Source organism: Acinonyx jubatus, chromosome A1 (assembly GCF_027475565.1).
Source record: "Acinonyx jubatus isolate Ajub_Pintada_27869175 chromosome A1, VMU_Ajub_asm_v1.0, whole genome shotgun sequence".
Lineage (NCBI taxonomy): Eukaryota > Metazoa > Chordata > Mammalia > Carnivora > Felidae > Acinonyx > Acinonyx jubatus.
In genome coordinates this window covers 113,391,898-113,415,059 of record NC_069380.1, presented here as the reverse complement: position 1 = coordinate 113,415,059, position 23,162 = coordinate 113,391,898, and the positions used below count along the sequence as shown (strand labels likewise).

At 47.2% G+C, this 23,162-nt stretch overlaps 2 protein-coding genes across 6 annotated transcripts in view; both read right to left on the bottom strand.

Moving 5' to 3' along the window:
- Positions 1-2,334: 2,334 nt before the first annotated feature.
- REEP2 (receptor accessory protein 2) lies at positions 2,335-9,071 on the bottom strand. 3 transcript variants are annotated; one of them, XM_027076588.2, is made up of 8 exons: positions 8,850-9,071; positions 6,924-6,996; positions 6,564-6,640; positions 4,737-4,857; positions 4,387-4,500; positions 3,891-4,032; positions 3,653-3,783; positions 2,335-3,566 (listed from the first exon to the last, which is right to left on the bottom strand). In XM_027076588.2, exons 1-8 carry the CDS (start codon positions 8,879-8,881, stop codon positions 3,498-3,500), a joined length of 759 nt encoding a protein of 252 aa, XP_026932389.1. In that variant the 5' UTR covers positions 8,882-9,071; the 3' UTR covers positions 2,335-3,497. The 3 variants fall into 3 exon arrangements, with proteins under 3 accessions (XP_026932389.1, XP_026932388.1, XP_026932390.1); XM_027076587.2 differs by having other exon boundaries at positions 3,891-4,038; positions 8,850-9,061; XM_027076589.2 differs by having other exon boundaries at positions 3,891-4,038; positions 6,924-7,075; positions 8,850-9,048.
- Positions 9,072-10,802: 1,731 nt separating this feature from the next.
- Positions 10,803-23,162, bottom strand: part of KDM3B (lysine demethylase 3B) — a 74,473-nt gene continuing 62,113 nt past the window's right edge. For all 3 annotated transcript variants that reach the window (XM_053221490.1, XM_027076590.2, XM_027076591.2), the window contains 9 exons: positions 20,326-20,592; positions 19,370-19,541; positions 18,891-18,981; positions 18,623-18,753; positions 17,510-17,629; positions 16,399-16,538; positions 15,729-15,905; positions 15,102-15,236; positions 10,803-12,232 (listed from right to left, as the gene is read on the bottom strand). In XM_053221490.1, coding sequence (XP_053077465.1) covers positions 12,152-12,232; positions 15,102-15,236; positions 15,729-15,905; positions 16,399-16,538; positions 17,510-17,629; positions 18,623-18,753; positions 18,891-18,981; positions 19,370-19,541; positions 20,326-20,592 — 1,314 coding nt within the window. In that variant the 3' untranslated portion in view covers positions 10,803-12,151. The remainder of the gene's footprint in view (positions 12,233-15,101; positions 15,237-15,728; positions 15,906-16,398; positions 16,539-17,509; positions 17,630-18,622; positions 18,754-18,890; positions 18,982-19,369; positions 19,542-20,325; positions 20,593-23,162) is intronic.

Below are 23,162 nucleotides of genomic sequence, written 5' to 3'. Positions count from 1 at the left end.
GCCTATTTCAGCTCAGAGAGGGAAAAACTAGAGGAATTTGGGAGGGAAATGATCACAAAATGCCTGAAATTTAAGGCAGTGGGGAAGCCAGCAGTGGCTTCGGCCTGCCTCTTCCTATTACAGTCTCTCCCTATTATCATGGATGCCACTGATATGGTGTCCATGGCCTAGAGCCCTTGGATCCACTCCCTCCTCTGCCAACCCCCTTTCCTCCAGGCTGAGCAAGACTGGGCTCAGCTCTGTTGATCAAGGAAGAACTGGCACAGGCTGGAGCTGCTGGCTTTCCTCTGACGTCACAGCCTGGAAATCCCATTTTAAGCAGGTTCTTTGGGTGTGGGACACACACAAGAAAGAGAGGGGGAGCCAGCTGAAGCAGCTCCAGCCATGAGGACATTCTATCCAGGGACCTCAGGCCTGGAGGGCTGTCCAGTGTCCCCCAGCACGGTGGGACAGAAGGCTAGACCTTAGCTCCCACTCAAAACCTAGTATCTCTCAATGCTCACTGGGGACCCAGGGAGTGAACAAGAATTCTCCACATAGTTTTAACCATACACCTCTCTTGTGACATCTCTTCCCCACTCCCCTGGCCTAGAGGTCTACTGAGGAGGAGGGGAGAGAGAGGGTGGTCCTAAGGAATGAGATGGCAAGATGTCACCTAGACCCAAATGTGTCCTGCCTGCCCCTCCAAGAAGCTGATCCCTCCATCTTCTTGTCACCCTCCATCTTTCCTCTCCTCCCCTGCACCACAGGGGCCAGGCCCTGTGCCGAGTTCTAGGAGACTGTTTCCATGGCAACGGACCAAGGAGCTTGGAAATCTGAGCATGTTCCTGTTGACACAGAGAAACCCAGATGTGCATGGAGAGCCTGGCAGTGGGGAATCTGGCAGTGACCTTCTTAGCAAGTGGTCACTGTGGGTGCAAGCATGTATCTGTGTGCATCCATGCACATGCGTTCATATTTGTGTGTTATGCAGCAAATGGGATTTAGGTTAGGGAGGGCCTAACCTGGTTTTCTGGCCATATGGTAGCTGCTAGCATGAGACTGCAGCATCTTACTCTCTTGAGATCTTTCTAGAACAAAGGAGTCTCTCCCTGAATCCTATCCTGACGCATCCTCTCCTTTCTAGAGGAAGGGACCAATTTGCTCAGAGGCCAGTGGTGAAAAGAATGACCTTCAGAGGGCTGTTGACTGGAGGATTCCAGAGAAGATGAAAAGGGCATTTCACACTCCACCTCCACTGTGACCTCAGTTCAGGAGGTTCTTGGCCACTTTGGCCTGAGTGTGAGGCTGGAGAGGACATACCTCTGTGATGCCAGGGAAGGGAGAGGGAAGTCTGCTGTAGGGGCATTTTGCCAACTGTGGGGTCCAGAGCCTGGGGCTAGGTCCCCACACACCCTATGCCACACCCCATGCTCTGCTTCCTTCATTTTCCTTCTACAAAGCTGCACTACTGTTTCTCCCCTTCCTTCTCCCTTCCTCCTCCCTGCCTTGCTCTCTCCCCCCTCCTTCTCCACTCTTTCCCTTTGTTTTTCTCTTCCCATGCTGCCTCTGCTCCTCTGCCATCCTTTCCATTCTCTTGGGCACCGCCTTGCAGGGCTCATCCCCAGCCAGTTGTTCCCCTTGGCCCCTGGTGGTCTTCTACCTCCCAAGGACTCAGACCCCATGCCCTGCAGCCTCCTTCCTTGTCTCCTCCAACCTACCCAAGCAGCCCAGGGCTCAAGCCTTTCCTCCTGGGGCCACAGGGACTATCTCTTTGTCCCCAGTCCTTGGTGTCCTGTCATCCTTCTCTGTCCCCAGGCTCAGACATGCACTGTGAGGCTGGTTCCCCATCTCTACCTCTTCCCTCAGCCTGTCTCCTCCTTTCAGAGTCTCTCCCTCTCAGCCCTCCTCCAACATTCTTAAGCCTTTCTAAGCAGCATGGCCAACCAGTTCCCTGCCCAGCAACCCCCAAATCCTATTCCCTCTTCCCTGGGACACTCATGGGGGTCTTTGTCCTCAGAGCTTATACTGACACTTTCCATAAGGTACCAGGAGGTCCACTGGGGATGGAGGTCTCTTGGCAGAATTCCAAGGGACAAGACAACCTTGACAGTTGGAGACTCCTAGGCCTTCGTAAGTCATGGTCCCTCCTACTCCTCTGGCTGTATCTTGAACCTCCAAACCATTTTCAGAGATGGACCAGCTCAAACCTATCTCTTATCTTGGAGATCAGAGCTCTTGGGTCTCACATTTTGACCTCTTCCCCCCTTCCTCCTATAGCTGAGCCCTGCTTTTTACTTGAGGTCCTTCCCACCTGGGGACTGGAGGAGCAAGAACAAAGTACAGAGGCCGAAATACATGAGGTGCCAGAATTTGGTTTATTGGCTCATCCAGTGCCAAAGGTCCAATGGGCACCCTCTTTTCATAGAATTGGAAGCACTTTGGCTCCAATATTTCTTTTCTTCTTCACACATTCCTCCTGAAGCCACGGCAGAAGCTGGGGTAGAGTGTGGGGCAAAGGCTGGGCTAATAAGGGTCTGCCTGCTTACATGGGCTCAGTTTGCTTGGCACAGGAAAAGGAGTCTGGAGAAAAGGAAGATGGGCCCCCAGGTGAGGAGGAAAGGAGCTGGCTCAGCAGGGCCCTCTACAATGGGCCCTGAGGGGTAGAGGAGCCCAGCCCAGGGGCAGGGCAGGAATGGGAGGAAGCAAAAGGGTATCAAGGGCAGAGGAGGAGATAAGAGGCCTTCAGAGCCTCATCCTCTCTTGGGCCGAGGTCCTCTGAGGCTCTGAGAGTAGGAGGGAGGGCTGAAAGCAGGGAAGGGCCAGCTAGCTGTGGGGCTTAGGGTGGGGGGTGGTCACTGCTGGCAGGAAAGTCCTTTACTCAAAATCTCCCCAGCCCTAGACCTAGAAAGATACACACACACACACACACACACACACACACACACTCACACCCCTAGGACCCCACTTCTTTTTAGTGGGGACATGTAGCACACAGCCCTATCCAATGCCCCCAGCTGCAGCTCTGGCCTCATCATCCTGGTCATTTAAGCACATGCTAAGCCCCTGTCCTCCATTCACATCTGTGGCCTGTGCCACAAGTTCTCTGAAGCCTTCCCCTCTCCCTCCGTCTCCCAGGTGCCTTCAGGCCCATCTCTGGTCAGTCTGGGCTGTGACTGCTCCCCCAGCCCGGAGAGAGCAGTGGGGGCATATTAGGACCTCAGAAAAGGGGATGGCCATGGTCTTCAGCAAGGCACTGGGTGGGTGGGAGCAGGACTGGAGCAGGGAGAATAGCAGTTTGGGCTCTAAGGAGCCCCCGCCTCCTTGGGGGGGCTCAGTCTTCAGTAACTCCTCCAGCCTCTACCCTCCACCCCCATAGCAGGGCCTCCCTCCTCTTTTCCAAGCCCTTCCAGAGGAGTGGTCACTGGGCAGGCACCAGAAACAGCCATCTGAGGGGCCCTGGGGCCGGAGGCGTGTGGGTTACTGGCACAGTGTGCAGCCTCCGGGGGGTCAGAACCTCAAGCCAAGTCACCCCCACCAGAGGTCTTCTTCTTGGGCCGGGTCTTCAGTGTCTTGGAAGCCAGTGGCTGCGGGAAGGAGAGAAGAAGTTAGAGAGTTCAGCCTGGGGTCACACCTCCTCCCCATTTCCCCCTGCTCTGGCCTGGGCTCTCACCTCAGCTTTGGGCACTTTTTTGACAGGTTTGACCCTCTTAGGGGCCTTGTCTCCCATATCATCTTCAGAGGTCTCTGTCCGGGGATCTGCCTGGTTTGTGCTAGATCTTAAATTCAGGGCAGGGTCATCTCCTGGTTTGGGGAAAGAAAGGAGAACAGAGGTCTGGTGGCTCTCCTACCTGGCCTCCATGCCCTTGAGGTCCCCCCTCCCTCTGCCCAGTCCTGGGCCCTGCCTGTACCTAAGTCCTCAATGGTATCCAGGAGGCTGCCAGGGTTGGGTCGGAGACGGCTGTCAGGCCCCTGCAGGGTCAGTGCATCCTCGTCCCGGATCAGGGTCAGGTCCTGCATGCTGAAGCTTCGGAGCTTCTCTGATAGCACCCCCTGGCCCTAGGGTCACCACCACGCACCGGGAGAACCGGAGGAAGGGGCGGGGTGGAGATAGAGGTCACTATGGAGCACGGGCAGCCACTGAGCTCAGTGTTTTCCTCACACTGTCCTTACCCAGTCCTTTGGCAGCACTGAAAGGCCCATAATTTCCCTTTGGACAGTTGAGGAAACTGGCTCAGAGAGTTGAAGTCACTTGGCTGGAAGGTGTTAGAACCAGGCCTACAACCCTGAGTTGCACAAGCCCCAAACCATCACAGCACCAAGGACAGGTTAGATGCAAAGGGGCTTGGCTAGGGGGATGAAATGAGCAAGGTGGGGCCCTGGGAGCCTGGTCTGCCCCCATCTCACCTTGGCAGCAGCGGTGACTGCAGCATTGGCAGCCAGGTTCAGGCCTCTCTTGCCCACTCTCATCATGGTCTCATAGCTCTTGTCTCGGGCCTGTGTGATGTACTCGTCGATTTCCTGAGAGGTGGGAGGGGAAGGAGTAGGAGGTGAGGGGTGGTCCCTGCTGGCTAGGCCATTCCCTGCCCCTGTTCACACCCAGACAAAGGCACTGCCTGCTCCAGGAGGCCAGGGCTCTGCCAGATCACTTCAGGTTCTGGGTGCCCACAAGGAGAGCCAGGAATGGACGTGGCTGCAGACACTGGGCTGCCATGGCCTGGGGCAGGCTAGGAAGTCAGCTGAGAGTGGAGGCAAACCTTCTCCTTGTTGGACAGTGTTGGGTGCACGAACTTGCGGTAGAGCACGCTGGAGCCCTTGGTATAAGGGGACAGCAGCCATATCACAAAGGCGATCTTGAGCTCAAAGTAGAAGGGGAACCTGTGGGTGGGACAGAGGCAAGTGGCAGAGCCTGGGATAGGGAGTCAGGAGGTGAGCTGATCCCCTGCAAGACCTTGCCTGGTTCCCCACCCCTTAGTGCACTGGGGTTCCCACGTGGCTCAGGAGACTGGGCATTTCCTTCTTTCTTTCCTTCTTTTTTTTAATTGTTTAAGTTTAAGTTTATTTATTTATTTTGAGAGAAACCGAGAGAGAGAGAGAGAGAGAGAGAGAGAGAGTGTGAGCAGGGGAGGGGCAGAGAGAGAGAGAGAGAGAGAGAGAGAGAGAGAGAGAGAGAATCCCAAGCAGGCTCCAGGCTGTCAGTACAGAGTCTGATGAGAGGCTAGAACTTAAGAACCACAAGATCATGACCTGAGCCCAAATCAACAGTCAGATGCTTAACTGACTGAGCCACCCAGGTGCCCCTTGGCATTTCTAATCTCAAGGAAAATGGGAGGCATAGCTGAGATTCCAAGGGGGATGGTAAGTGCCTCCAGCAGAATTCCCCTTGCAGTGGCTCTCTGCACATTTTTCTCTTGGGAGTCCCAGGCCTCTCACTCTGATAGAACACTCCTGCTTGTCTATCCCAGGGCCAACACAAAGGCGAGCTTCCTAACCTCCCAGGTCCACTCCTGGGTCCTCACCCCCTTCTCTTCCTGCCCTTCCACAAGGAAGACTGAAGCTTCTCCAGCTGTGCTCTGGATCCCATTCTTTGCTGCCTCTTACTTTTAAGGACTGTTGTCCATTCCCTGGCTCCTTCTCCTCAGGCCAGACTCCTTCATGTCTCCTACATTCTCACAAAGCACTTTCCTTTGTTTGTGGCAAGAAGCATCTATGCTAGGGGCTCCTGGGTGGCTCAGTCAGTTAAGTGTCTGACTTTGGTTCAGGTCATGACCTTGCAGTTTGTGAGTTTGAGCCCCACATCGGGCTCTCTGTTCTCAGCACAGCACCTGCTTCAGATCCTCTGACCCATCTCTCTCTCCCCCTCCCCTGCTGGTTCTCTCTCTCTCAAAAATAAATATAAATAAACTTAAAAAAAAAAGAAGCATCTATGCTCACTGTCCTCACAATTTTTAACCCACTATTCTTTCCTAATCTAACCCTACTCAACTTCTGCTAAAACTATTTTTCTCAAAGGTCATTGGCCCTTGCAAGCCAATGCAATCATCTTTTGTTCTCTACCTCTCCATAAAACTCTCTTCTCTCTTGATTTAGTGTTCTGTGCTTTGTTAGTCCTCTCTTCCAAGAGGCATCTGCTCACTCAGTACACATTTTTTGCGCTCCTGCTGTGAACATACATATAGGTGATTAAGACATTCTCTGTCCTTCAAGGGTTCACAACATAGTCTAGTAGTGCTTTGAAATACTAGCACTGAATGTCTATAAGATTGGATCATATGCCTAGTTTACAAATAAGGAAACTGAGACCTAGGAAGCTGTAACCTGCCCAAAGTCATACAGGACGTCTGGCAGAAGCAGGTTTCCTGAATTCTATTGTGGTGCTTTGGCTATCATCAGGTAGAAATGTGGGGGTTGGGTCTCTTATTCTACTGATTAAGCCAGGCATGCACGGGGGGAGAGTGGACATCCAGGACCCCATGGAACTGTGGGAGGACTCTACCCTGGGTCTCAATCTTCTGTTGGGCTGCTGGGGGTAGAGAGTCTAAACTCTGGACCCTGAGATGCAGGGTGGGGATGCTGGACCTCACCAGGAAAGCACAATATCCGTGAGTGTCTCAGCCGTGGTGAAGAAGGCAAAGACGATCCAGTACATCATCCATTTCACCTGAAGGTACAGAGAGCGGTATTAGCTGGGGCCTTGAGGGAACACCCAGGACCCCATCTCTCTTGCCAACTATGCTGGAGGTGTTGTGGGGAAGGGACACTCGGGACCTCAACTTTGCCTGTGGATCACACCACAGGAGAAAGGGAACACAAAGGAACTTCCTTGAAGTAAGGTCTCCTTAGTGCTGAAGCACTGGCACAAAGTCAGTACTGTCTGTATTGTGATCCACTGGCCTATCTTTGCCACGTGGGGTGGGTAGGAGATTAAGGGGTCATAAACTCACATATTCCTTCACGTTTTTTGTCTTCACGGCCTTGTAGGAAGAATAGGCTGGGTACAAGGTGCCAAAGATGAGCCTAGGGAGGCAGGCATGGTTACTGGTCCCCTCGGCCAAGAGCAGTGGCCTCTCCCTCCCAGCTCTGCATCAGTCAGTCCCTGGGTAGGTAAGGGGAGAAGGACAGAACTCCAGAGTGCCACATCAACTGGACTGATGAACTCAGGCCAGTGGTTACAGTCAAAGCCATTAAGCCTCAGGTGACAAGCTTGGAGGTCCCCAGCCAGTGAAGGTGATGTCTCTCCTCTCTCTGTTTTTCAGTTTTTCTCCAGCCCCTTAGGTAAAGAAAGACCCAGAGGCCAGAGGGTCCAATGTGGTATCTTCACCCATGATCACTGGTTATCCGTATTGTGGGGAGTGGGGGTCTGGTCACTGCAACAGGGTGGCTCCCTTCTCCAGATACTGTGCTCATTCATACCTGTCTGCCCTTACCTTCTACCTCTAGTTCTGAGCCAGGCTGGTTAGGGCCAGGTCTGTAGGGGAACCAGACACCACGTAACAGGGCACTCTATGTGGCAATCAGAGGCACCTCTGTGGTTCTGGGGACCTGGGGCACAGAGGGCACAGGGGCAGGAGGCCCTAAGAGGGGCAAAAGGTTTATTCCCCTATAAGTACGCTTGGGACCAAGCTCGGGGGAGGGTCCTGGGCTCAAGGCCCTAGCTGGAGTACAACCTGGTAGTGATCCCATTAGAGAGACCATATACAGGACACAGGTGAGGGAAGGAGAAGACTGATGCTCCCCAGGGAGCTCATCCAGGCAAGAGAGAAGCAGCCACTCTGAAGGGCACAGGGAGGTATGACGCCTGTGGATAACCTCTGGGGTGGGGTGGGGGAGAGGAAGGAGGGAGACTCCAGTGACAGGGAGCCAGAATACAAGAACATAACAGCACTGAATGGGAAGAAGGCAGGGGGAGGGAATTTTGGGGTGTCAGTCCCCCACGGTTAGAGGCTGAGGGGCAGGGTCCTGGGGCAGGGTCCTGAGCCAGGGTAGGGGTTGGCTGAGGCCCAAGCAAAGCCCCTGCTGGGCCCAGCCCCTGACCATGTGTGGGTATTGCCTGTTCTCCCAGGGACCTGCCTCTTACAGGCAAGATACTTTCAAACCGACCTGTGGAGAAGGGGTCGGGGGTGGAGTCCTCAAGGACGAAGTGTGGGGTGTGGGAGCAGGCTTCCCTCCTGGAGCCTGGGGGAGGAGCAGGGACAGAGCTCCACAGTGTAGCCGGCAGCCTGGAATGAAGGCCACCTAAGGCCCTCCCCTATGTGGCTTTCACAAATCCAGGCTGAGCACACATATCCCCTCCCGGTTACCTCCCACACTTTGTCCTCCAAGCATCTCTGCTTCCCAACACCCAGATGTCCTCCCTGGGGGGCCTTCAGAGCTTATGCCCTCATCTCTAGCGTCCTGATACTGGAAGAGAGAGGAGGCCAAGGCTGCTAACTACGGCCCTAAGCAATGGAATGATGAGGCCCTGTCTGGCTCCCCGCTCTTCCATTAGCCCTCTCCCCGCATGAAGATGACGGCCCAGGTCTGAGTTGCTCCTTCAGCCCAGATCTGCTAGGTGGGGGAGGGGACATGCTGCCTCCCCTTCATAAATCAAGCCATGCTTCCCAGCCCTAGGATGAAGGAACACCGAAAATTAAAAATAAAAGGGGTGGGAAGCCAGGCTTACTATGCTCCTCTAATGTTCCCCCCTCCGGTCCTGGGTCCTACTCTTCCATGTCTTGTCTCTGGGAACCCCTAGGAACGATGTGCCTTTAGGGGACTCTGTTGTATGAAGCCACGGAACGGTCCATGCTGGGCTTCAACACCCCTCAGCCCCCAATTCCCATTCCCCATCCCCCTCCCTGCCGGCCGCGCCCCGCCACCGCCGCACTCACACCACCAGGCGAGAGATGATCCAGGACACCATGGCGGGGCCGGGCGGGGTGCGGGGCGGGGATCCGGCCCGAGCGGAGGATGCAGGTGCCGGAGGTCGAGCGGCGGCGGCAGCAGGAGCCGCAATAGCAGCAGCAGCCGCAGCAGCAGCCGCCGTGGGGGCCGCGAAGTGCCGAGCAGCCGCGGTTAAAGGGGAGGTCCCTGCCGCAGCGGCGGGCCGTGGGCGGCGGCGGCTCTTAAAGGGGAGGCCCGCCCGCGGCGGCGGCGGCGGCGGCGGCGCGCCCCCCTGCACCTGCTATCACCGGGCATGCGCCTTTGACCCTCACCGCCCTGCCTTCGTCTAATCGCTTGTTCATCTTCCTTGGATTCCAAGCCGTGGCTTGAGGTCCTTACAGGCCTTCAGGTTCCATCCTGACGTCCTAGCCCTCTTCCTGCCTTGCCCACATCAGGCTGAAAGGTTTAAACATTCCCCCAGGAATACTAGCTAGGACTTATTGGGTGCTAACTGTGCCAGCCTCTGAGCTAAGAGCTTCACATGCATTATTTCACTGAATCCTCATTTCATAAGGCAGAGGTCATAATTATCCTCATTTTGAAGATAAGGAAATGGGAAGCTTAGGGAAGTTCAATAATTTGCCAAGGTCACAAAACCACTAAGTCATGCTAAGGTATGAACCCATGAAGTCTACTTTAATCAGGCCACTTCTCCTAACTGCTGACTAGCAAACTGTCTTTCTCCATTACAGGCCCTGTAGACAACCACCCAAGAACTTCTCAAGTCAAAGGTATAGCTATAGCTACACCTGTCCACCTCACCCCTTCTTGGCCATTACCAATCAATCCTGTTGGAGGACCCGTCCCCCACTCTGATCTTTTTTACGTTGTCGCTTGCTAAGCTTTGCAGGAAAACAGCCCAGGCTCTCAAGGTGAATACCCAGGGGTAGACCCTCTTTAAACAAAAGGTAGGGAGGCATGGCATCTGGGTTGGAGATGGATCTAGGGCCTCCAGTTCCACCCCCACCAGCAAATGCTGGCAGCAGTGTATGCCCTAATTCTGAAGACATTTATATCCAGAATGTAGGCTAGCCCGCCTCCTGATTTTCACCAAAGCAACAAAGCTCCAACCTCTGCAACCCCCTTTCTCCCCATTGCTTTCCTTTCCTGTCCCATTTCAAAGCTTCTGCATTCTTTAAGTGGAGGTGTGAGTCTTCTGGTGACCATAGCCTCGACCCGTGTCCATCCAGCCTGAAAGGACACGTTCAGAGCTCTGTATTTCAGTTATGGTCCTATTCAAACTCTATCCTTGAACCACACAATGGTCTATTTCCACCCTGATAATTGTATTTCCAGGCTCAAACACTTTGGAAGATGTTTTCCAACAGAGTCTGGAGACGCAGCCTCCGATGACCCCTCTTGCTATTCTTTACAACTTCCTCTTCAAAAGGCCTTTTCTAATTGGAATGTAGTCTGTCCTTACTCCTCAAGCTACTTTAATTGCTGATTTATAAACAAAAAATCCATTTGGGTCTTTTCCCACCAACTCTGAGGTGGACCTAGGGCCACATGTTTCATATGTGGGCAGGTGGGCCTCCTGCTTTGAGGAACCTCATCACTGATCACCCAAAACCTTGCTCAGGCTGTCCCCCACTGCGCTTACCCCCAGCTGCTCTAGGAAGGTTAAAGACCTCATCTTTCCCACTCCATTCACATAGCATCAACAATGGAAAACCCATCTTTTCTGCCACTCTTTTCCCTTCACCCCCCAAACCCACAAACCACAATGACCTGGCACTTTCCGCTCTCAAATGGGCACAAATTCAGGAAGTAAAGGGTAATCGGATGCAGCAATGTAATGAAGGTCAGAAAATGAACCATTCGCCACCTCCAACCCCACCCTCAACCTGCCTTTGATTTTTAGAATGGCCGGCACAGAAGAATTTAGTCCACTCCAAACAGATTTGTTAGATTTTTAATAAGAACATGGAAATCCCAATCAGCCCTTCAACAAAATTAAAATACAGAAAGTGAAATTAAAAGTATTCTACAGTAAATGACTTTTATTAAAAAAAAAAAAGGTAATTGTGAACATATAAACAAGCCTGCAGGGCACTACAGTACAGCTGGAAAGAAGATAGATACATTTTCCAATGTATCTATGGGCTAATGAATTCCATCGTTTTCAAATAAATTCTTAATAAAACTCCACAGAGTTGGAAAGTTTTGCTGAAAACATTTTTGGACAAAAAACCCAAAAAACCAAACAGACTCATGTAGGAAATCAAACTTTCCTTTGCATTCGGAAATGTAAGAAGGAGTCCCAAGGGAACGCTGGTAATATGTGAAAATGGTTCCTGCGACACCAGTGTGTGTATCTGTAAAACACACCACAGCTCAGACATGACAAAGTTCTTTCTCAGATGGCTGTTCCCTCAAGATAGGACTGAGATGGGAAGGGAAGAAACTAAAAGAATCCTAAAAAGCCAATTCTTTTCAATTCTGCTTTGGCTGATTTTGTGCTATAATGGGCAGTTGATTTCTAAAAATCATAATTCTTCAAAGATTTTTATCGAAAGGAAGACTAAATGTAATGTGCCTTTCCTCATAATCCAGGAAAACAACTGTGGTATTTCAAAAATTCTAAAAATATCTACTTTCATGAAATAGTAACTATTTCACTACAAACCTATTTTTCACTAAATACACACGTTTCCTAATCCTGGAGCCTCCTGGGAAAAGCAGTGGGTTCTCCCTGGGTCCTGCAAGACTCCAGTGTTCACGAGAGACATTGTGGGGAATGGCTTCACCCCATCTCCTGGGATGGTCTGTGTCAGAGGTCACGTGCAGAGACACTGTCAGGCTTCCACCAGGTGTGTTTAGGCAATTAGCCCCTACTTGTACCAGTTATGTGATTCCCCCTACCTCCAAACACATTCCCACTTAACTAGGCACGAGAGAACAAAGAAAAGAAAGGTGTGCCCACATTCCCGGTTTCCATGAATCTCAAGTCACGAGAATGTGCAGGAAAGCCCAGCAATGTTCAGGCAATTCAGAGTCCCAAAGACCACAGGATGGGTATGTGGCACCCTTGGCTTGGAGTCTGAAACTGTGTGTGTGAACAGTGTGACTTTCCTGGGTCAACCTTCAGTGTTGAGGCAGCGTAGAAAAGAGTGGCTGGAGAGTTTGTAATACTGACCACACTGGCTCCCAGTGAAGGGCCTCTGCTCCAGCAGAGAACCCTGCCGTTCCCTGTATGTGTTGTGAGTGAAAGACCTGCTTCACAGGGGAGTTAACAATTTCTCCATGCCTAAGATCTTGCCAGTTTGGATTCATGAGCCTTGAGGGTGCCGACAGCATCTTTCACTGCGTGATAAATGATGTTCTTCACCTGGAGAGAGCAATCGGCACAGTCAGTTCATGGTGGCCTCATATTATATTCTCAAATGAAGATATATATTTTAAACAACCTATAAAGCCTACTAGTGAGTGAGGAAATCCTTCAACGAGGACTGCATACTTCCCAAATCAATCCCATAGATGATTTACAAATCACAGAGGATAGAAGGTCTATATTCAAAAAAGAATGATGAAATCATTTGAAAGGCTATATAATCACCATCATCTATGTACTTAGTACATGCTGGGCACTATTGCTAAGTTTTTGTTTTTGTTGCTTAATTTTTTTAAATGTTTGTTTATTTTTCAGAGAGAGAGAGAGAGAGACAAAGTGTGAGCGGCAGAGGAGCAGAGACAGAGGGACACACAGAATCCGAAGCAGGCTCCAGGCTCTGAGTTGTCAGCACAGAGCCCGACGTGGGGCTTGAACTCATGAACCACATGATCATGACCTGAGCTGAAGTCCGACGCTTAACTGACTGAGTCACCCAGGTGCCCTATTGCTAAGCTTTTTATGTGGACTTTCACTTAATCCTTACCACAGTCTTATTAGGTCTATTCTTTAAAAAAAAATTTTTTTTAATGTTTTATTTATTTTTAAGACAGAGAGAGACAGAGCATGAGTGGGGATGGGGAAGAGAGAGAGGGAGACATAGAATGTGAAGCAGGCTCCAGGCTCCGAGCTGTCAGCACAGAGCCCGACGCAGGGCTCGAGCTCATGAACCATGAGATCATGACCTGAGCCAAAGTCGGACGCTCAACCAACTGAGCCACCCAGGTGCCCCTGAGGTCTGTTCTATTATTATCATCCCCATTTTTACAGATGAGAAACTGAGGAAACCAAGGTTCTCTGGTTAAGAATCTTGCCCAAGGTCCTACAGCTAATAGGAATGCACTAAAACAACAGTGGGTGGGTAGGATTATTGGATATTTTCTCCCTTTGTGCTTGTATGTATTTTCTATTTTGTCTAAGAAGAACACATATTATACGTGAAGCAGGAAGGAATAGTTAGAGTTACTAAAATAAAGTGAACAGGCTAAAGACAGTTTTAAACCAAGATAGTGATTATTCCTGGGGAGGGAAATAAAGAGACAGAATGGGGAAGGGTATATGGAAGCTTCAATAATGTAGTTGTTCTATATGTGTATGTTGTATAATAAGTATGTATAGGATGCTTTATTTCTTAAGGTGAAGGATGGGCACATAAGCTCCCTTTTGCTATTTTTTATTTAAAAACTTTTGTACTGGGGCACCTGGGTGGCTCAATCAGTTAGGCCTCCGACTTCGGCTCAGGTCACGATCTCATGGTTTGTGGGTTCAGGCCCTGCCTCGGGGTCTGTGCTGACAGCTCAGAGGCTGGAGCCTGCTTTAAGATTCTGTGTCAACCTCTCTCTCTGCCTCTCCCTCACTAGTGCTCTGTCTCTCTGTCTCTCAAAAATGAATAGACGTTAAAAAAAATAATTTTTGTATTAATTAAACAATTATTTTTTTTATTTAATTTTTTTAATGTTTATTTATTATTGAGAGACAGAGCGTGAGCAGGGGAGGGACAGGGAGAGAGAGGGAGACACAGAATCTGAAGCAGGCTCCAGACTCCGAGCTGTCAGCACAGAGCCCGACATGGGGCTCAAACTCACAAACCGTGAGAATATGGCCTGAGCCCAAGTCGGATGCCTAACCGACTGAGCCACCCAGGCGCCCCTAATTCAACAAATATTTACTGAGTACCTAGTATGTATCAGATATCATGCTAGGGAAAAGCAGTGAATAAAGGAGTAAAATTCCTGCCTTCAGGGAGCTTAAATAGCTTATATTCTAGTAGGGATACAAACAAACAGAAAAAATACATTACATGTTAGACAATAAAAAATACTACAGACAAAATAGAGCAGTGACAGAGGATTGGGAGTGTCGGAGGTGACATATTATAAATAGAGACCTAATGGAGCTGAGATCTGAAAATATATATGTCTGCATATTTGCATTATATCTATAATATCAATGTTATCTATCAATGTGATTGTACTTTGTAATAAGAACTTTAAGGTTGAAACGTTCAAAAAAAATTTTTAAGTTTATTTATTTTTGAGAGAGAGAGAGTGAGTGTAAGCAGGAGGGGCAGAGAGAGAGGGAGACCGAATCCCAAGTAGGCTCTGCTCTGTCAGCACAGAGCTGGAGGCAGGGCTCGGAACACGAACCCAGAGATCAAGACCTGAGTCAAAATCAAGAGTTAGATGCTTAACCGACTGAGCCACCCAGGCAGCCTGAAATGTTCTTAATTTTTAAAAAGGAACAGCAAAAATGAGGAGACTCAGGGTTGAAGATGTCTGAATCTACCTGCGGGAGGCTGGGAGACTATATTCAGATTGCTGAAGTCCTGCCTGGGAAATCTTGCTTCCTTCTTCTTCTTCTTTTTTTTTAATGCTACTAAAGCACCCAACAACTCTTAGGGATATGGATTGCAGTACCTAGCAGGGCATTAAGGAATGGAGCCTGCACAGAAACATGTGTGAGAAGCAGCTCTGGGGAAATGCCCTTCTTGGAAACATGCTTGGAACACTCTGCCACAGTGCTTTCACCATCTAACTGGGAAAAGTCAGTCTAGTCAGTTATTAACACTGAAATACTTTATCTCCCAGGGGCAGAGAAATAGAAGATGATAGCAGAAATGACTAGGTTAAAAGATGTGTATCCTCTAAAAGCAAATCAGAAGAGGACTCATTAAATACTATGTGGAAGAGGATCATCTATCCAGTAATACCTCCCGTAGAATACCCTCAGAAAGCAGAATGCTCATCCTATGTATGTAGGCAAGCAGGAGATAAGGAGAGAGAGTGGGGGTGAAGGAGGAGTTATTTACCTGCAGTTTATCCTCATGGTTTGTATGAGTGTTAGAGAGATGCCTGAATTCCTGCGTCAGGCGGAAACAGTGCTTTACATGTTCTGGAGATACAAAGTCTTCTGCTACTTTTATGCAACTGTATAGATTGTGCACCTGGGAGAGGAAAAGTTCAGAGGGAAAAGAGCCCTGAGATGTTCAGCAATATATGGAAAATATCCATGACATAGTTTTAAAAAGAAGACAAAACCCCCCAAACTTGAGAAATGCTTATGATATTCCATTGTCATAAAAACAAAAGCAGAAAAATTCCAAGTATGTATTTATAAATGAAAATGTTAGTATTCTCACAGAAGAGGATCTGGAAAAATATATACCAAACTGTTAACCACAAGCTACTTCTGGAGAAAGCAGGGTGAGGGGATGGAAAAGGGGCATGGCACAAGTAGCCGAGTTAGGACTTTCACTTTCTCCCTTATTTAAAAATTTTCAAACGTGCATTGAGAATTACACTGAAGAAACTTAAAGAGCAAAAAAGAAGTTGCAGTTTAAGAACAGTCAGCCTAATGCAGCCATTTGTATGTATCTATTGCCAGATTAGTAGGAAACTCAGAAATAAGGAAGCCTATGGAATCCAGTGGAACCCACCTGGTGTGGGGCTCCAGCAGGTATGAAGACAGCATCTCCCAGGAACTGAACAATGGCCCAGCCTTGCACACCATACTCCTCATAGAGTCGCTTACGGAGGGTCTGGTCCAGGTACCAACTTTGGTCATGGATTGGGTCATGATCAGGGGGATTCTCTTGGCCTTGCTCTTCTCCAACCTGAAGCCATAACCAAACCCAAAGATGGAAAAATCAATGCATAAAAATTATAGCATAAACCCAACTTCCTGCAGCAATGTCCCTAGTGGGGCCAAAGTCTTCTGCTTTATTCTATTCAACACCCTCCAGGTGTGGATTCAGGCCTTCAGGGCATTTGGACAAAAAGTACCTGTCTTTAATTTTTTTTTTTTTTTTAACATTTACTTATTTTTGAGAGACAGAGAGAGACAGAGCATGAGCAGGGGAGGCACAGAGAGAGAGGGAGACACAGAATCCGAAGCAGGCTCCAGGCTCCAAGCTGTCAGCACAGAGCCAGACACGGGACTCGAACTCACAAACCGTGAGCCAAAGTCAGACACTTAACTGAGCCTCCCAGGCGTCCCAAAAGTACAGGTCTTAAAAGCCAAGAAACCCCACACGAGAAACCTAAACAGGTGGTCTCATCACCCCCAGACCCTTCATCCATGAGTGGATAGCCTACTTGGGGGCATACCTTTCGTAGCAATTCCCGGATCTTTTCTGCATCCTTGGCTGCATAGATGTGCCACAAAGCACCAGGCTTCTCCTTTCCATCATGAATCCTCTGCTTTGTCACCTCATCAGCATCTCCCTCATCAATTGTCTTGAGTACCTCTGAAAAGAGCAAAATTACTTTTCCAGTCATTTCACTTCCTCTGAGTAAAGCAAAATGTTCAATTCAAACAAGCTTAGTCTCTACTATTCTCCATCTCTCTGAAGCAATGTAAGGTAGAATCAAAGAATCAAAACTCATATTTGCCTAAGCTTTCTACACACAGTAAGAGCAACCCTAAATCTTCCTTAATAGAGACTCTGCATTTTTTTGGAGGGAGAGTAGTCTTTTAAAACATATTTCTTGCTCAAACTGTTTAGCCACATCTTATGTTCAAAATGCAGGTTATTTCCTGCTGTAAGTAGACAGACTCCATGTACTTTTTCAAGACCTCTTTATAAACTCTAGGGTTCTACGGATATAAGGCCATGAAACATAAAGCTTCTTTGGCAAGTTAAGAGGGTAGACTTCTAATGCTTGTCTATTATAATCCTCTAAAGGACAACTAACGGAAGGATCTGCAGGTGTATCGCATTAAAAGCAAATGTGTGGCAGCAAATATCCAAAATAATGACACCAACAATCCCTGAACTGTGAGATTTTGAATTACGTATTTCTTTAACATTTTGTACATTTTCTAAAATGTCCATAATTAACACATATTAATTTTATACTGAGATGGCAGGGAGTAAAAATGCAGCAAAATATCACTTTGATGCTTTTGTTCTGCGCAAATAAGCTGGCTTTATCATCTGATAAACTGATCTGGCTGATGGCAAGTGAGCCAGACTGCCCTTCCTTCTTTGCTCCTATTTCTGATGCTCTATACTCAGTGGAAAAGGGAGCATTCCCAGAAAGAGAATGACTGTGGTCAGAGATACACAAGTACCACTCTTCTTTCCTAAAACCTCCTTTCACTTAGCAACATCTACTGGGCACCTACTATGCATAGGCCCTGAGGAGAAAGACACCCGATTCTACTCCTGACGTTGAGCCTCACCATCCTGAAGTAGAGGGTATATAGAAATAGTACCTTCATCATGAGCACCCTCCCCGATGGGGATCCCAACATACACCATCACATTGACTGCATCAGATACATCTAAATGAAGGTTTGTTGTGCCAACTCTTCTATCTTCTGCGGTTATTAAGCCTGAGGGAAAAGGAGGATATGCAGGGTGAAAGGGCAATATTGTGAAAAATCCATACCAACTCTACAAGTGAGAACATACTCTAAGATGTTCTTAAATGGGTAACAGGGAGAGTGAAGTATATCTGTTGATTAAAAAAAATCACTCTCATCTCTTTTCTAGTGTTTTAAGATTGATTTCTAGCTTGGTTGACACTATAGTTTTGGCCATTCACTGAACCAATTTCACTCCCTACAACACTATCTCTATTTTTTTTTTTTTTTAATGTTTCTTTCTGAGATAGAATGAGCAGGAGAGGGGCAGAACAGAGGATTTGAAGCAGGCTCTGCAGTGAAAGCAGCGAGCCCGATGCAGGGCTTGAACTCATGAACTGTGAGATCATGATGTGAGCTGAAGTTGGATGCTAAACTGACTGAGTCACCCAGGCACCCCAACAATCTTTCCTTTAAAAGCAAAACAGATATGTGCATTACTGACATACAAATGAGAATTGGCTTTCACAGTGATATATGGCCTTATTGTGACTTCACAAAGAGCTTGCTGGGTGGTATGGAACTCTGTCTTCTTCACTGTTATTTTATCAAGGCTCTTAAAAACTAAGAATCATGTCTTCTTGCACAGAATGTTTGAGAGGAAACTTTCTAATTATTGTAGATATACAAAGTATAGATGTGATACAAATCAATATGACAAAAGCCATCGCATTTAAATCCACCCTGGGGCCTGTGCCTGGCTCAGTTGGTAGAGCATGTGACTCTTGATCTCAGGGTTGTAAGTTCAAGCCCCATAATGGGTATAAAGATTACTTAAAAATAAAAAAAAAAATCTTAACAAACAAACCTCAAACCATTATGGCTACTGTTAAATTCTTTAGCACCTGTCACTTTGTGCTCTATTAGCTCTACACAGGACCTTGACTAAATATCTCCCTCTATAGGTGAAATGGGGAACAGTAGTGTCCCAAAAGGGCAATTACGGCTTTGGCTTCTTCATACCATAGGCATTGTACATCTTGGGGCCCAGATCGGGCCTTACAAAGTAGCTGGGTAGCCTAGAAGCCAGATTGAGCCTGCCATCTCGTTTGGTGTACTCTGGCAGAGGAAGATTCTCCATCAGATCTTCAAACCTACAGAAGATCAGGAAAGATGACTTAGCTTGTTAAGAGGGAAAAAAGCAAAGAGGCAAAGTCCACTTTTCTATCATTACTTTGTGATGCTTCAGCAAGGCACAGGGTCTCAAGATGACCTACTGTAGTTCACTAACCTTGTGGGCATCATGTCTCGAAAATCTTCCCCAGGAGGCCAGTCCTTGAGTTTAAGCACCATAGGCTGCCCATCTTCTGATCTTAATCGCTCTGAAAGACAGACAGCACTCCCACAATCTGCTTGTTTGGCTGCTGCCTGGTTTTCCAAAGACTACAAGTTTTAGGAGACTAACTTATTTTCACACTTGTGACCCATCCTAATGGACTAGGTGAGCTTTGTTTTCCTCGCCCACTGCTTTATTTCACACATGCTATATTTTTCCATCTCACAAGAATTCCAGCCTCAAGAGTGAAAGTGCTCCACACAACCCATGGGAGAAGGTGCTTAAGCCCAGGTGTGCTCTGGGAGCCAATGATTGCCAGGAGAGCTAGCTTGGGTGGCACCAAGACAGACTGTCCCCCCGCCAAGGGGGTATGATTTGTGTCCAAGGGCAGAGCTGGACTTCCTTTCCAGTCTGCCGTCATCAAAACTACTTACTGCATATGATCTCAAAGCCATCCCAGAAATCCCGAACTTTCACATCGGAAATTATAGCACAGTTCCTGCAGTTCACTAAGTCCACATCTTGGTCTCCAAATTCCTGGCTAAAGGCTTCTGGCTTCCAGAGTTCAGACTTGAGCTTTTTATGTACCCCTGAAACCAACACTGGCTGTGGAAACAAAATATGCCAATCAGAACCATTTAGGAAATACTTTTTAGCTCAGAGCTCAAGGACAGGATAGGTTTCCTGAGGACAACCTCTTCTTCACGATGATTTACTGTTCTGTCCCAGCTTCAGAATCTATAGGTTTCAACATGTCAGGTGCAGGAAATGGAAACCACTTCTCCATTATAATTTTTGAGTTTCATGCTGGGAAGCATGCTACAGAAATTACTTCTGTTGCTCTGGTATCTACCACTATTTTGAGGTGAGAGGACAAAAAGCTGACTAATGCAACTTTGAGAATACTTCCTCACAGTGAGAATGAAGAACTATCCAGACAATTCCATAACCTCCCCGTTTTTCAAGCACCTTCTAAAGTATAAAAATTAGGAAGTGTTATCACACTATCATCCAAATTTGTGCAGACTTGGAACATTTACCTAGAAAAGTACTACCCATTTCTACCCACCTTCACCTTACCCCTATCACACTTAAGGATTTTCCTCTAAAAGTGTCATTAATGCCAGATCACCACTTCCCAGAAATTTCAACTACCCTTTTCAGAATGCAGACCTATAGAGCTTAGAAATAGAAGGAACCACAATATATTTTTAGGAATCTTCTGATTTTTTAAAATCCAAGTAAAATCGAAGTAGCAAGGAAGTTTTCGGTGAACTTACTATGTCTCAATCTCCCTGTCAAAAAATCTCCTAGACAGAATTGAAACTATTGTTGTAGTTGTGGTGGGCAAGCAGCCAGCTGGTCCTGGTAGCTACTTATCCTTACTTACCTGGCCTTGCTTCCAACATTCCCGGAAGATCTTCCAATTGTTTTTGTTGCTGGGGTCATGAAGACACAGAAGTCGGCCATCACAGAGCCAGGAGTGAGATGTATGGGGGTCCAGCACATTCAACCCCATCACCATCTCCTTCACTTCCTTTTGGGTATCAGTCAAGTTACAGGCCCGCTTTGCAGCATCTGAGGTTTTCTTATTTTCTACCACTGAGGCAATGATGTGGTCAAGGAAGTTGGGTAGGCTGGCCTTGTTCTTCACTCCCTGCCAGATACAATTCTATCAGGTAAGTATGAATGAGGCACCATGAGAAGAGCATTCAAAAAACTGTCTCACAACTGTACTCACAAGAAGGAGTTATGACTTACCTGATTAAGTTTCACAAACGTTTCTGAGATACTTTTTTTTTTTTCTGAGATACTTTTTGTAATTGAATGAAGGTTTATGAAGTCAGTATCTTATATTTCCATCTTTTATACTATGCTTTACATTTATGCAAGAAAAGTATGCAAAGATCGCATCTGCCTCAAGAGCCTAGAGACCTAAGAAATGTCTTTACCATCCAGCCTTGTATTAAGGATTTGCATGTGGACCACAAGGATCACAAAATGCTTTAACTGAGTGAAAAAGATTATTTACTTTGAGGCTTATAAATTTTTTTCTGTCTAGCATGCCCAAGGATACTTCAACTAAATAATAAAGTGACTTATCAAGGCAGTGTTTTTTATTTCTTTTAATGTTTATTTTTATTTTTGAGAGAGAGAGGGGGTCAGAGTGCAAGCGGGGCAGGGGTAGAGAGAGACGGAGACACAGAATCCAAAGCAGGCTCCAGGCTCTGAGCTGTCAGCATAGAGCCCGACGCGGGGCTTGAACTCACGAATTAGGAGATCATGACCTGGGTCAAAGTTGGACACTTAACAACGGAGCCACCCAGGTGCCAAGGCAGTGGTTTTTTGTTTGTTTGTTTGTTTTTTAACCAGGGAGTATACCCCAAAAAAGTGGTAAATGAAAGTATTCAAAAGGAACTAAATATTCTGAAAGTAGTCTCCTAATGTTCAATTCTTCCCTTGCTTATCACCCCACTGAGAATCTCTCACACGTTCCAGGTGATGAAATCACCAGGCTCAAAAATCAAAGTGACATACCTAATGTCACAGAACTGAGAGGGCTTTTATAAAAAGCCTGAAGTATTCCTAAGTCTGAAGTATCACTAATTATTATCTCTACAAAGTACATGTAATCATAGAACTTCTTGGGAAAATCAAAAAAGAAAAAGGAGAACTGAAGGTCAGAGCAAGTACATATAAAAGAGAGCCAAAAGTAATTTTTTGAAGTCACTAATGCAAAAGAAACAAATAACCCACATCGTACATGGCTCAACCATCCACAGCTCACTGAATTTTAGCCACTCATTATAAAATAGAATGAGAAAGATATTTATGTACTTGTTTGAAATGATCTCTAAGACAATACACACTAAAAACAGAAAAGCAAGGTGTAGAGCATCTGAGTAAAAAAAGGAGGGAAAAAACCATACAATGACTGACCTGCAGAAAAGAAAACAAGTGGCTGGGAGATGATGATGGGAAGGAGACTTTTCACTACATCATTTAAATTTTTATCTTGTGAATTCATTCATTCAGTAAATGCTTACCGAATACCTACTATGTATCAAACACTGTGGCACTAGTGATACAGCAGTGAATAAAACAGTCAAAAATCTTTTAAGGAAAGGGAAGACAGACAACAAATCAATCATGGTAATGAATGCTATGGAAAAAATAGTAAGTGCAGACAAAACAGATATGGAGGATGGAGCTGTGATGGATTTTACAAAGGGTGGTTTAAGAAGGCCTACAGGACGTGACATTTCAGAAGGGAGGAGATGAAATTAATGATGAAGCAAGCATATGGTTACATGGCAAAGAGAGTTCCAAGTGGAAGAAAAGGGTAAGCGCAAAGGCTCTGAAGAGGGATTCTTGCCTGGTCACGGCCAGTAAGAAGGTGGGTGTGGTCAGAGCAGAGTGAACAAGGAAAGTGGTGGGTGAAGTCAAAGAAGTGCAAGGAAGAAGTCTTGCACAGATAAAGCTAGAGCATTATTGTCCACTGAAAGGATTCTGTTTATATTATCAGAGAAATAGGAAGCCCTTGAAGGATTTTCAACAGAGCTAACAAAAATCATGTCAACGAAACCACTCATATTTAAAAAGAACCACTCAAGCTGCTGTGTTGACAATAGACTATAGAGTGGAAAAGGGAAGAAATAAAGGAGACCTGTAAGAAGTTTACTGCAAACATGCAGGCAAGAGAGGATGTTGGCTCAGACCAGAGAGGAAGTGGTGGAGCTAATGAGAAATGGGTGGACTCTGAATACATGTTATTTTTTATTTGAGAGAGACAGAGAGAGACAGAGAGAAAGAGCGAGAGGGGCAAAAGGAAAGAGAGAAAATCTTAAGCAGGTTCCATGCTCAGCACAGAGCTTGATGCAGGGCTCGATTCCATGACCCTGGGATCACGACCTGAGCTGAAATTGAGAGCTGGACGCTCAAATGGCTGAGCCACTGAGGTGCCCCTGCATACATTTTAAAGATCAGACTAAAAGGATGTGCTGGCAGATTAGATAGAAAATATGAGAGAGGGGAGTCCCAAATGACTCCAAGATTTTTGGCCAAGCAACTGGAAGAATGCAGATGCTCATGACCAAGAGAGGAAACTACAGGAGAAGGAGGCTTATACGCAGAAGATCAGGCATGTGGTCTTAGATGTGTTAGGTTTAGGTGTCTATTATAGATATCCAAGAAAAGGCAGTATGAATGTACGGTCTAGGTTAAAAA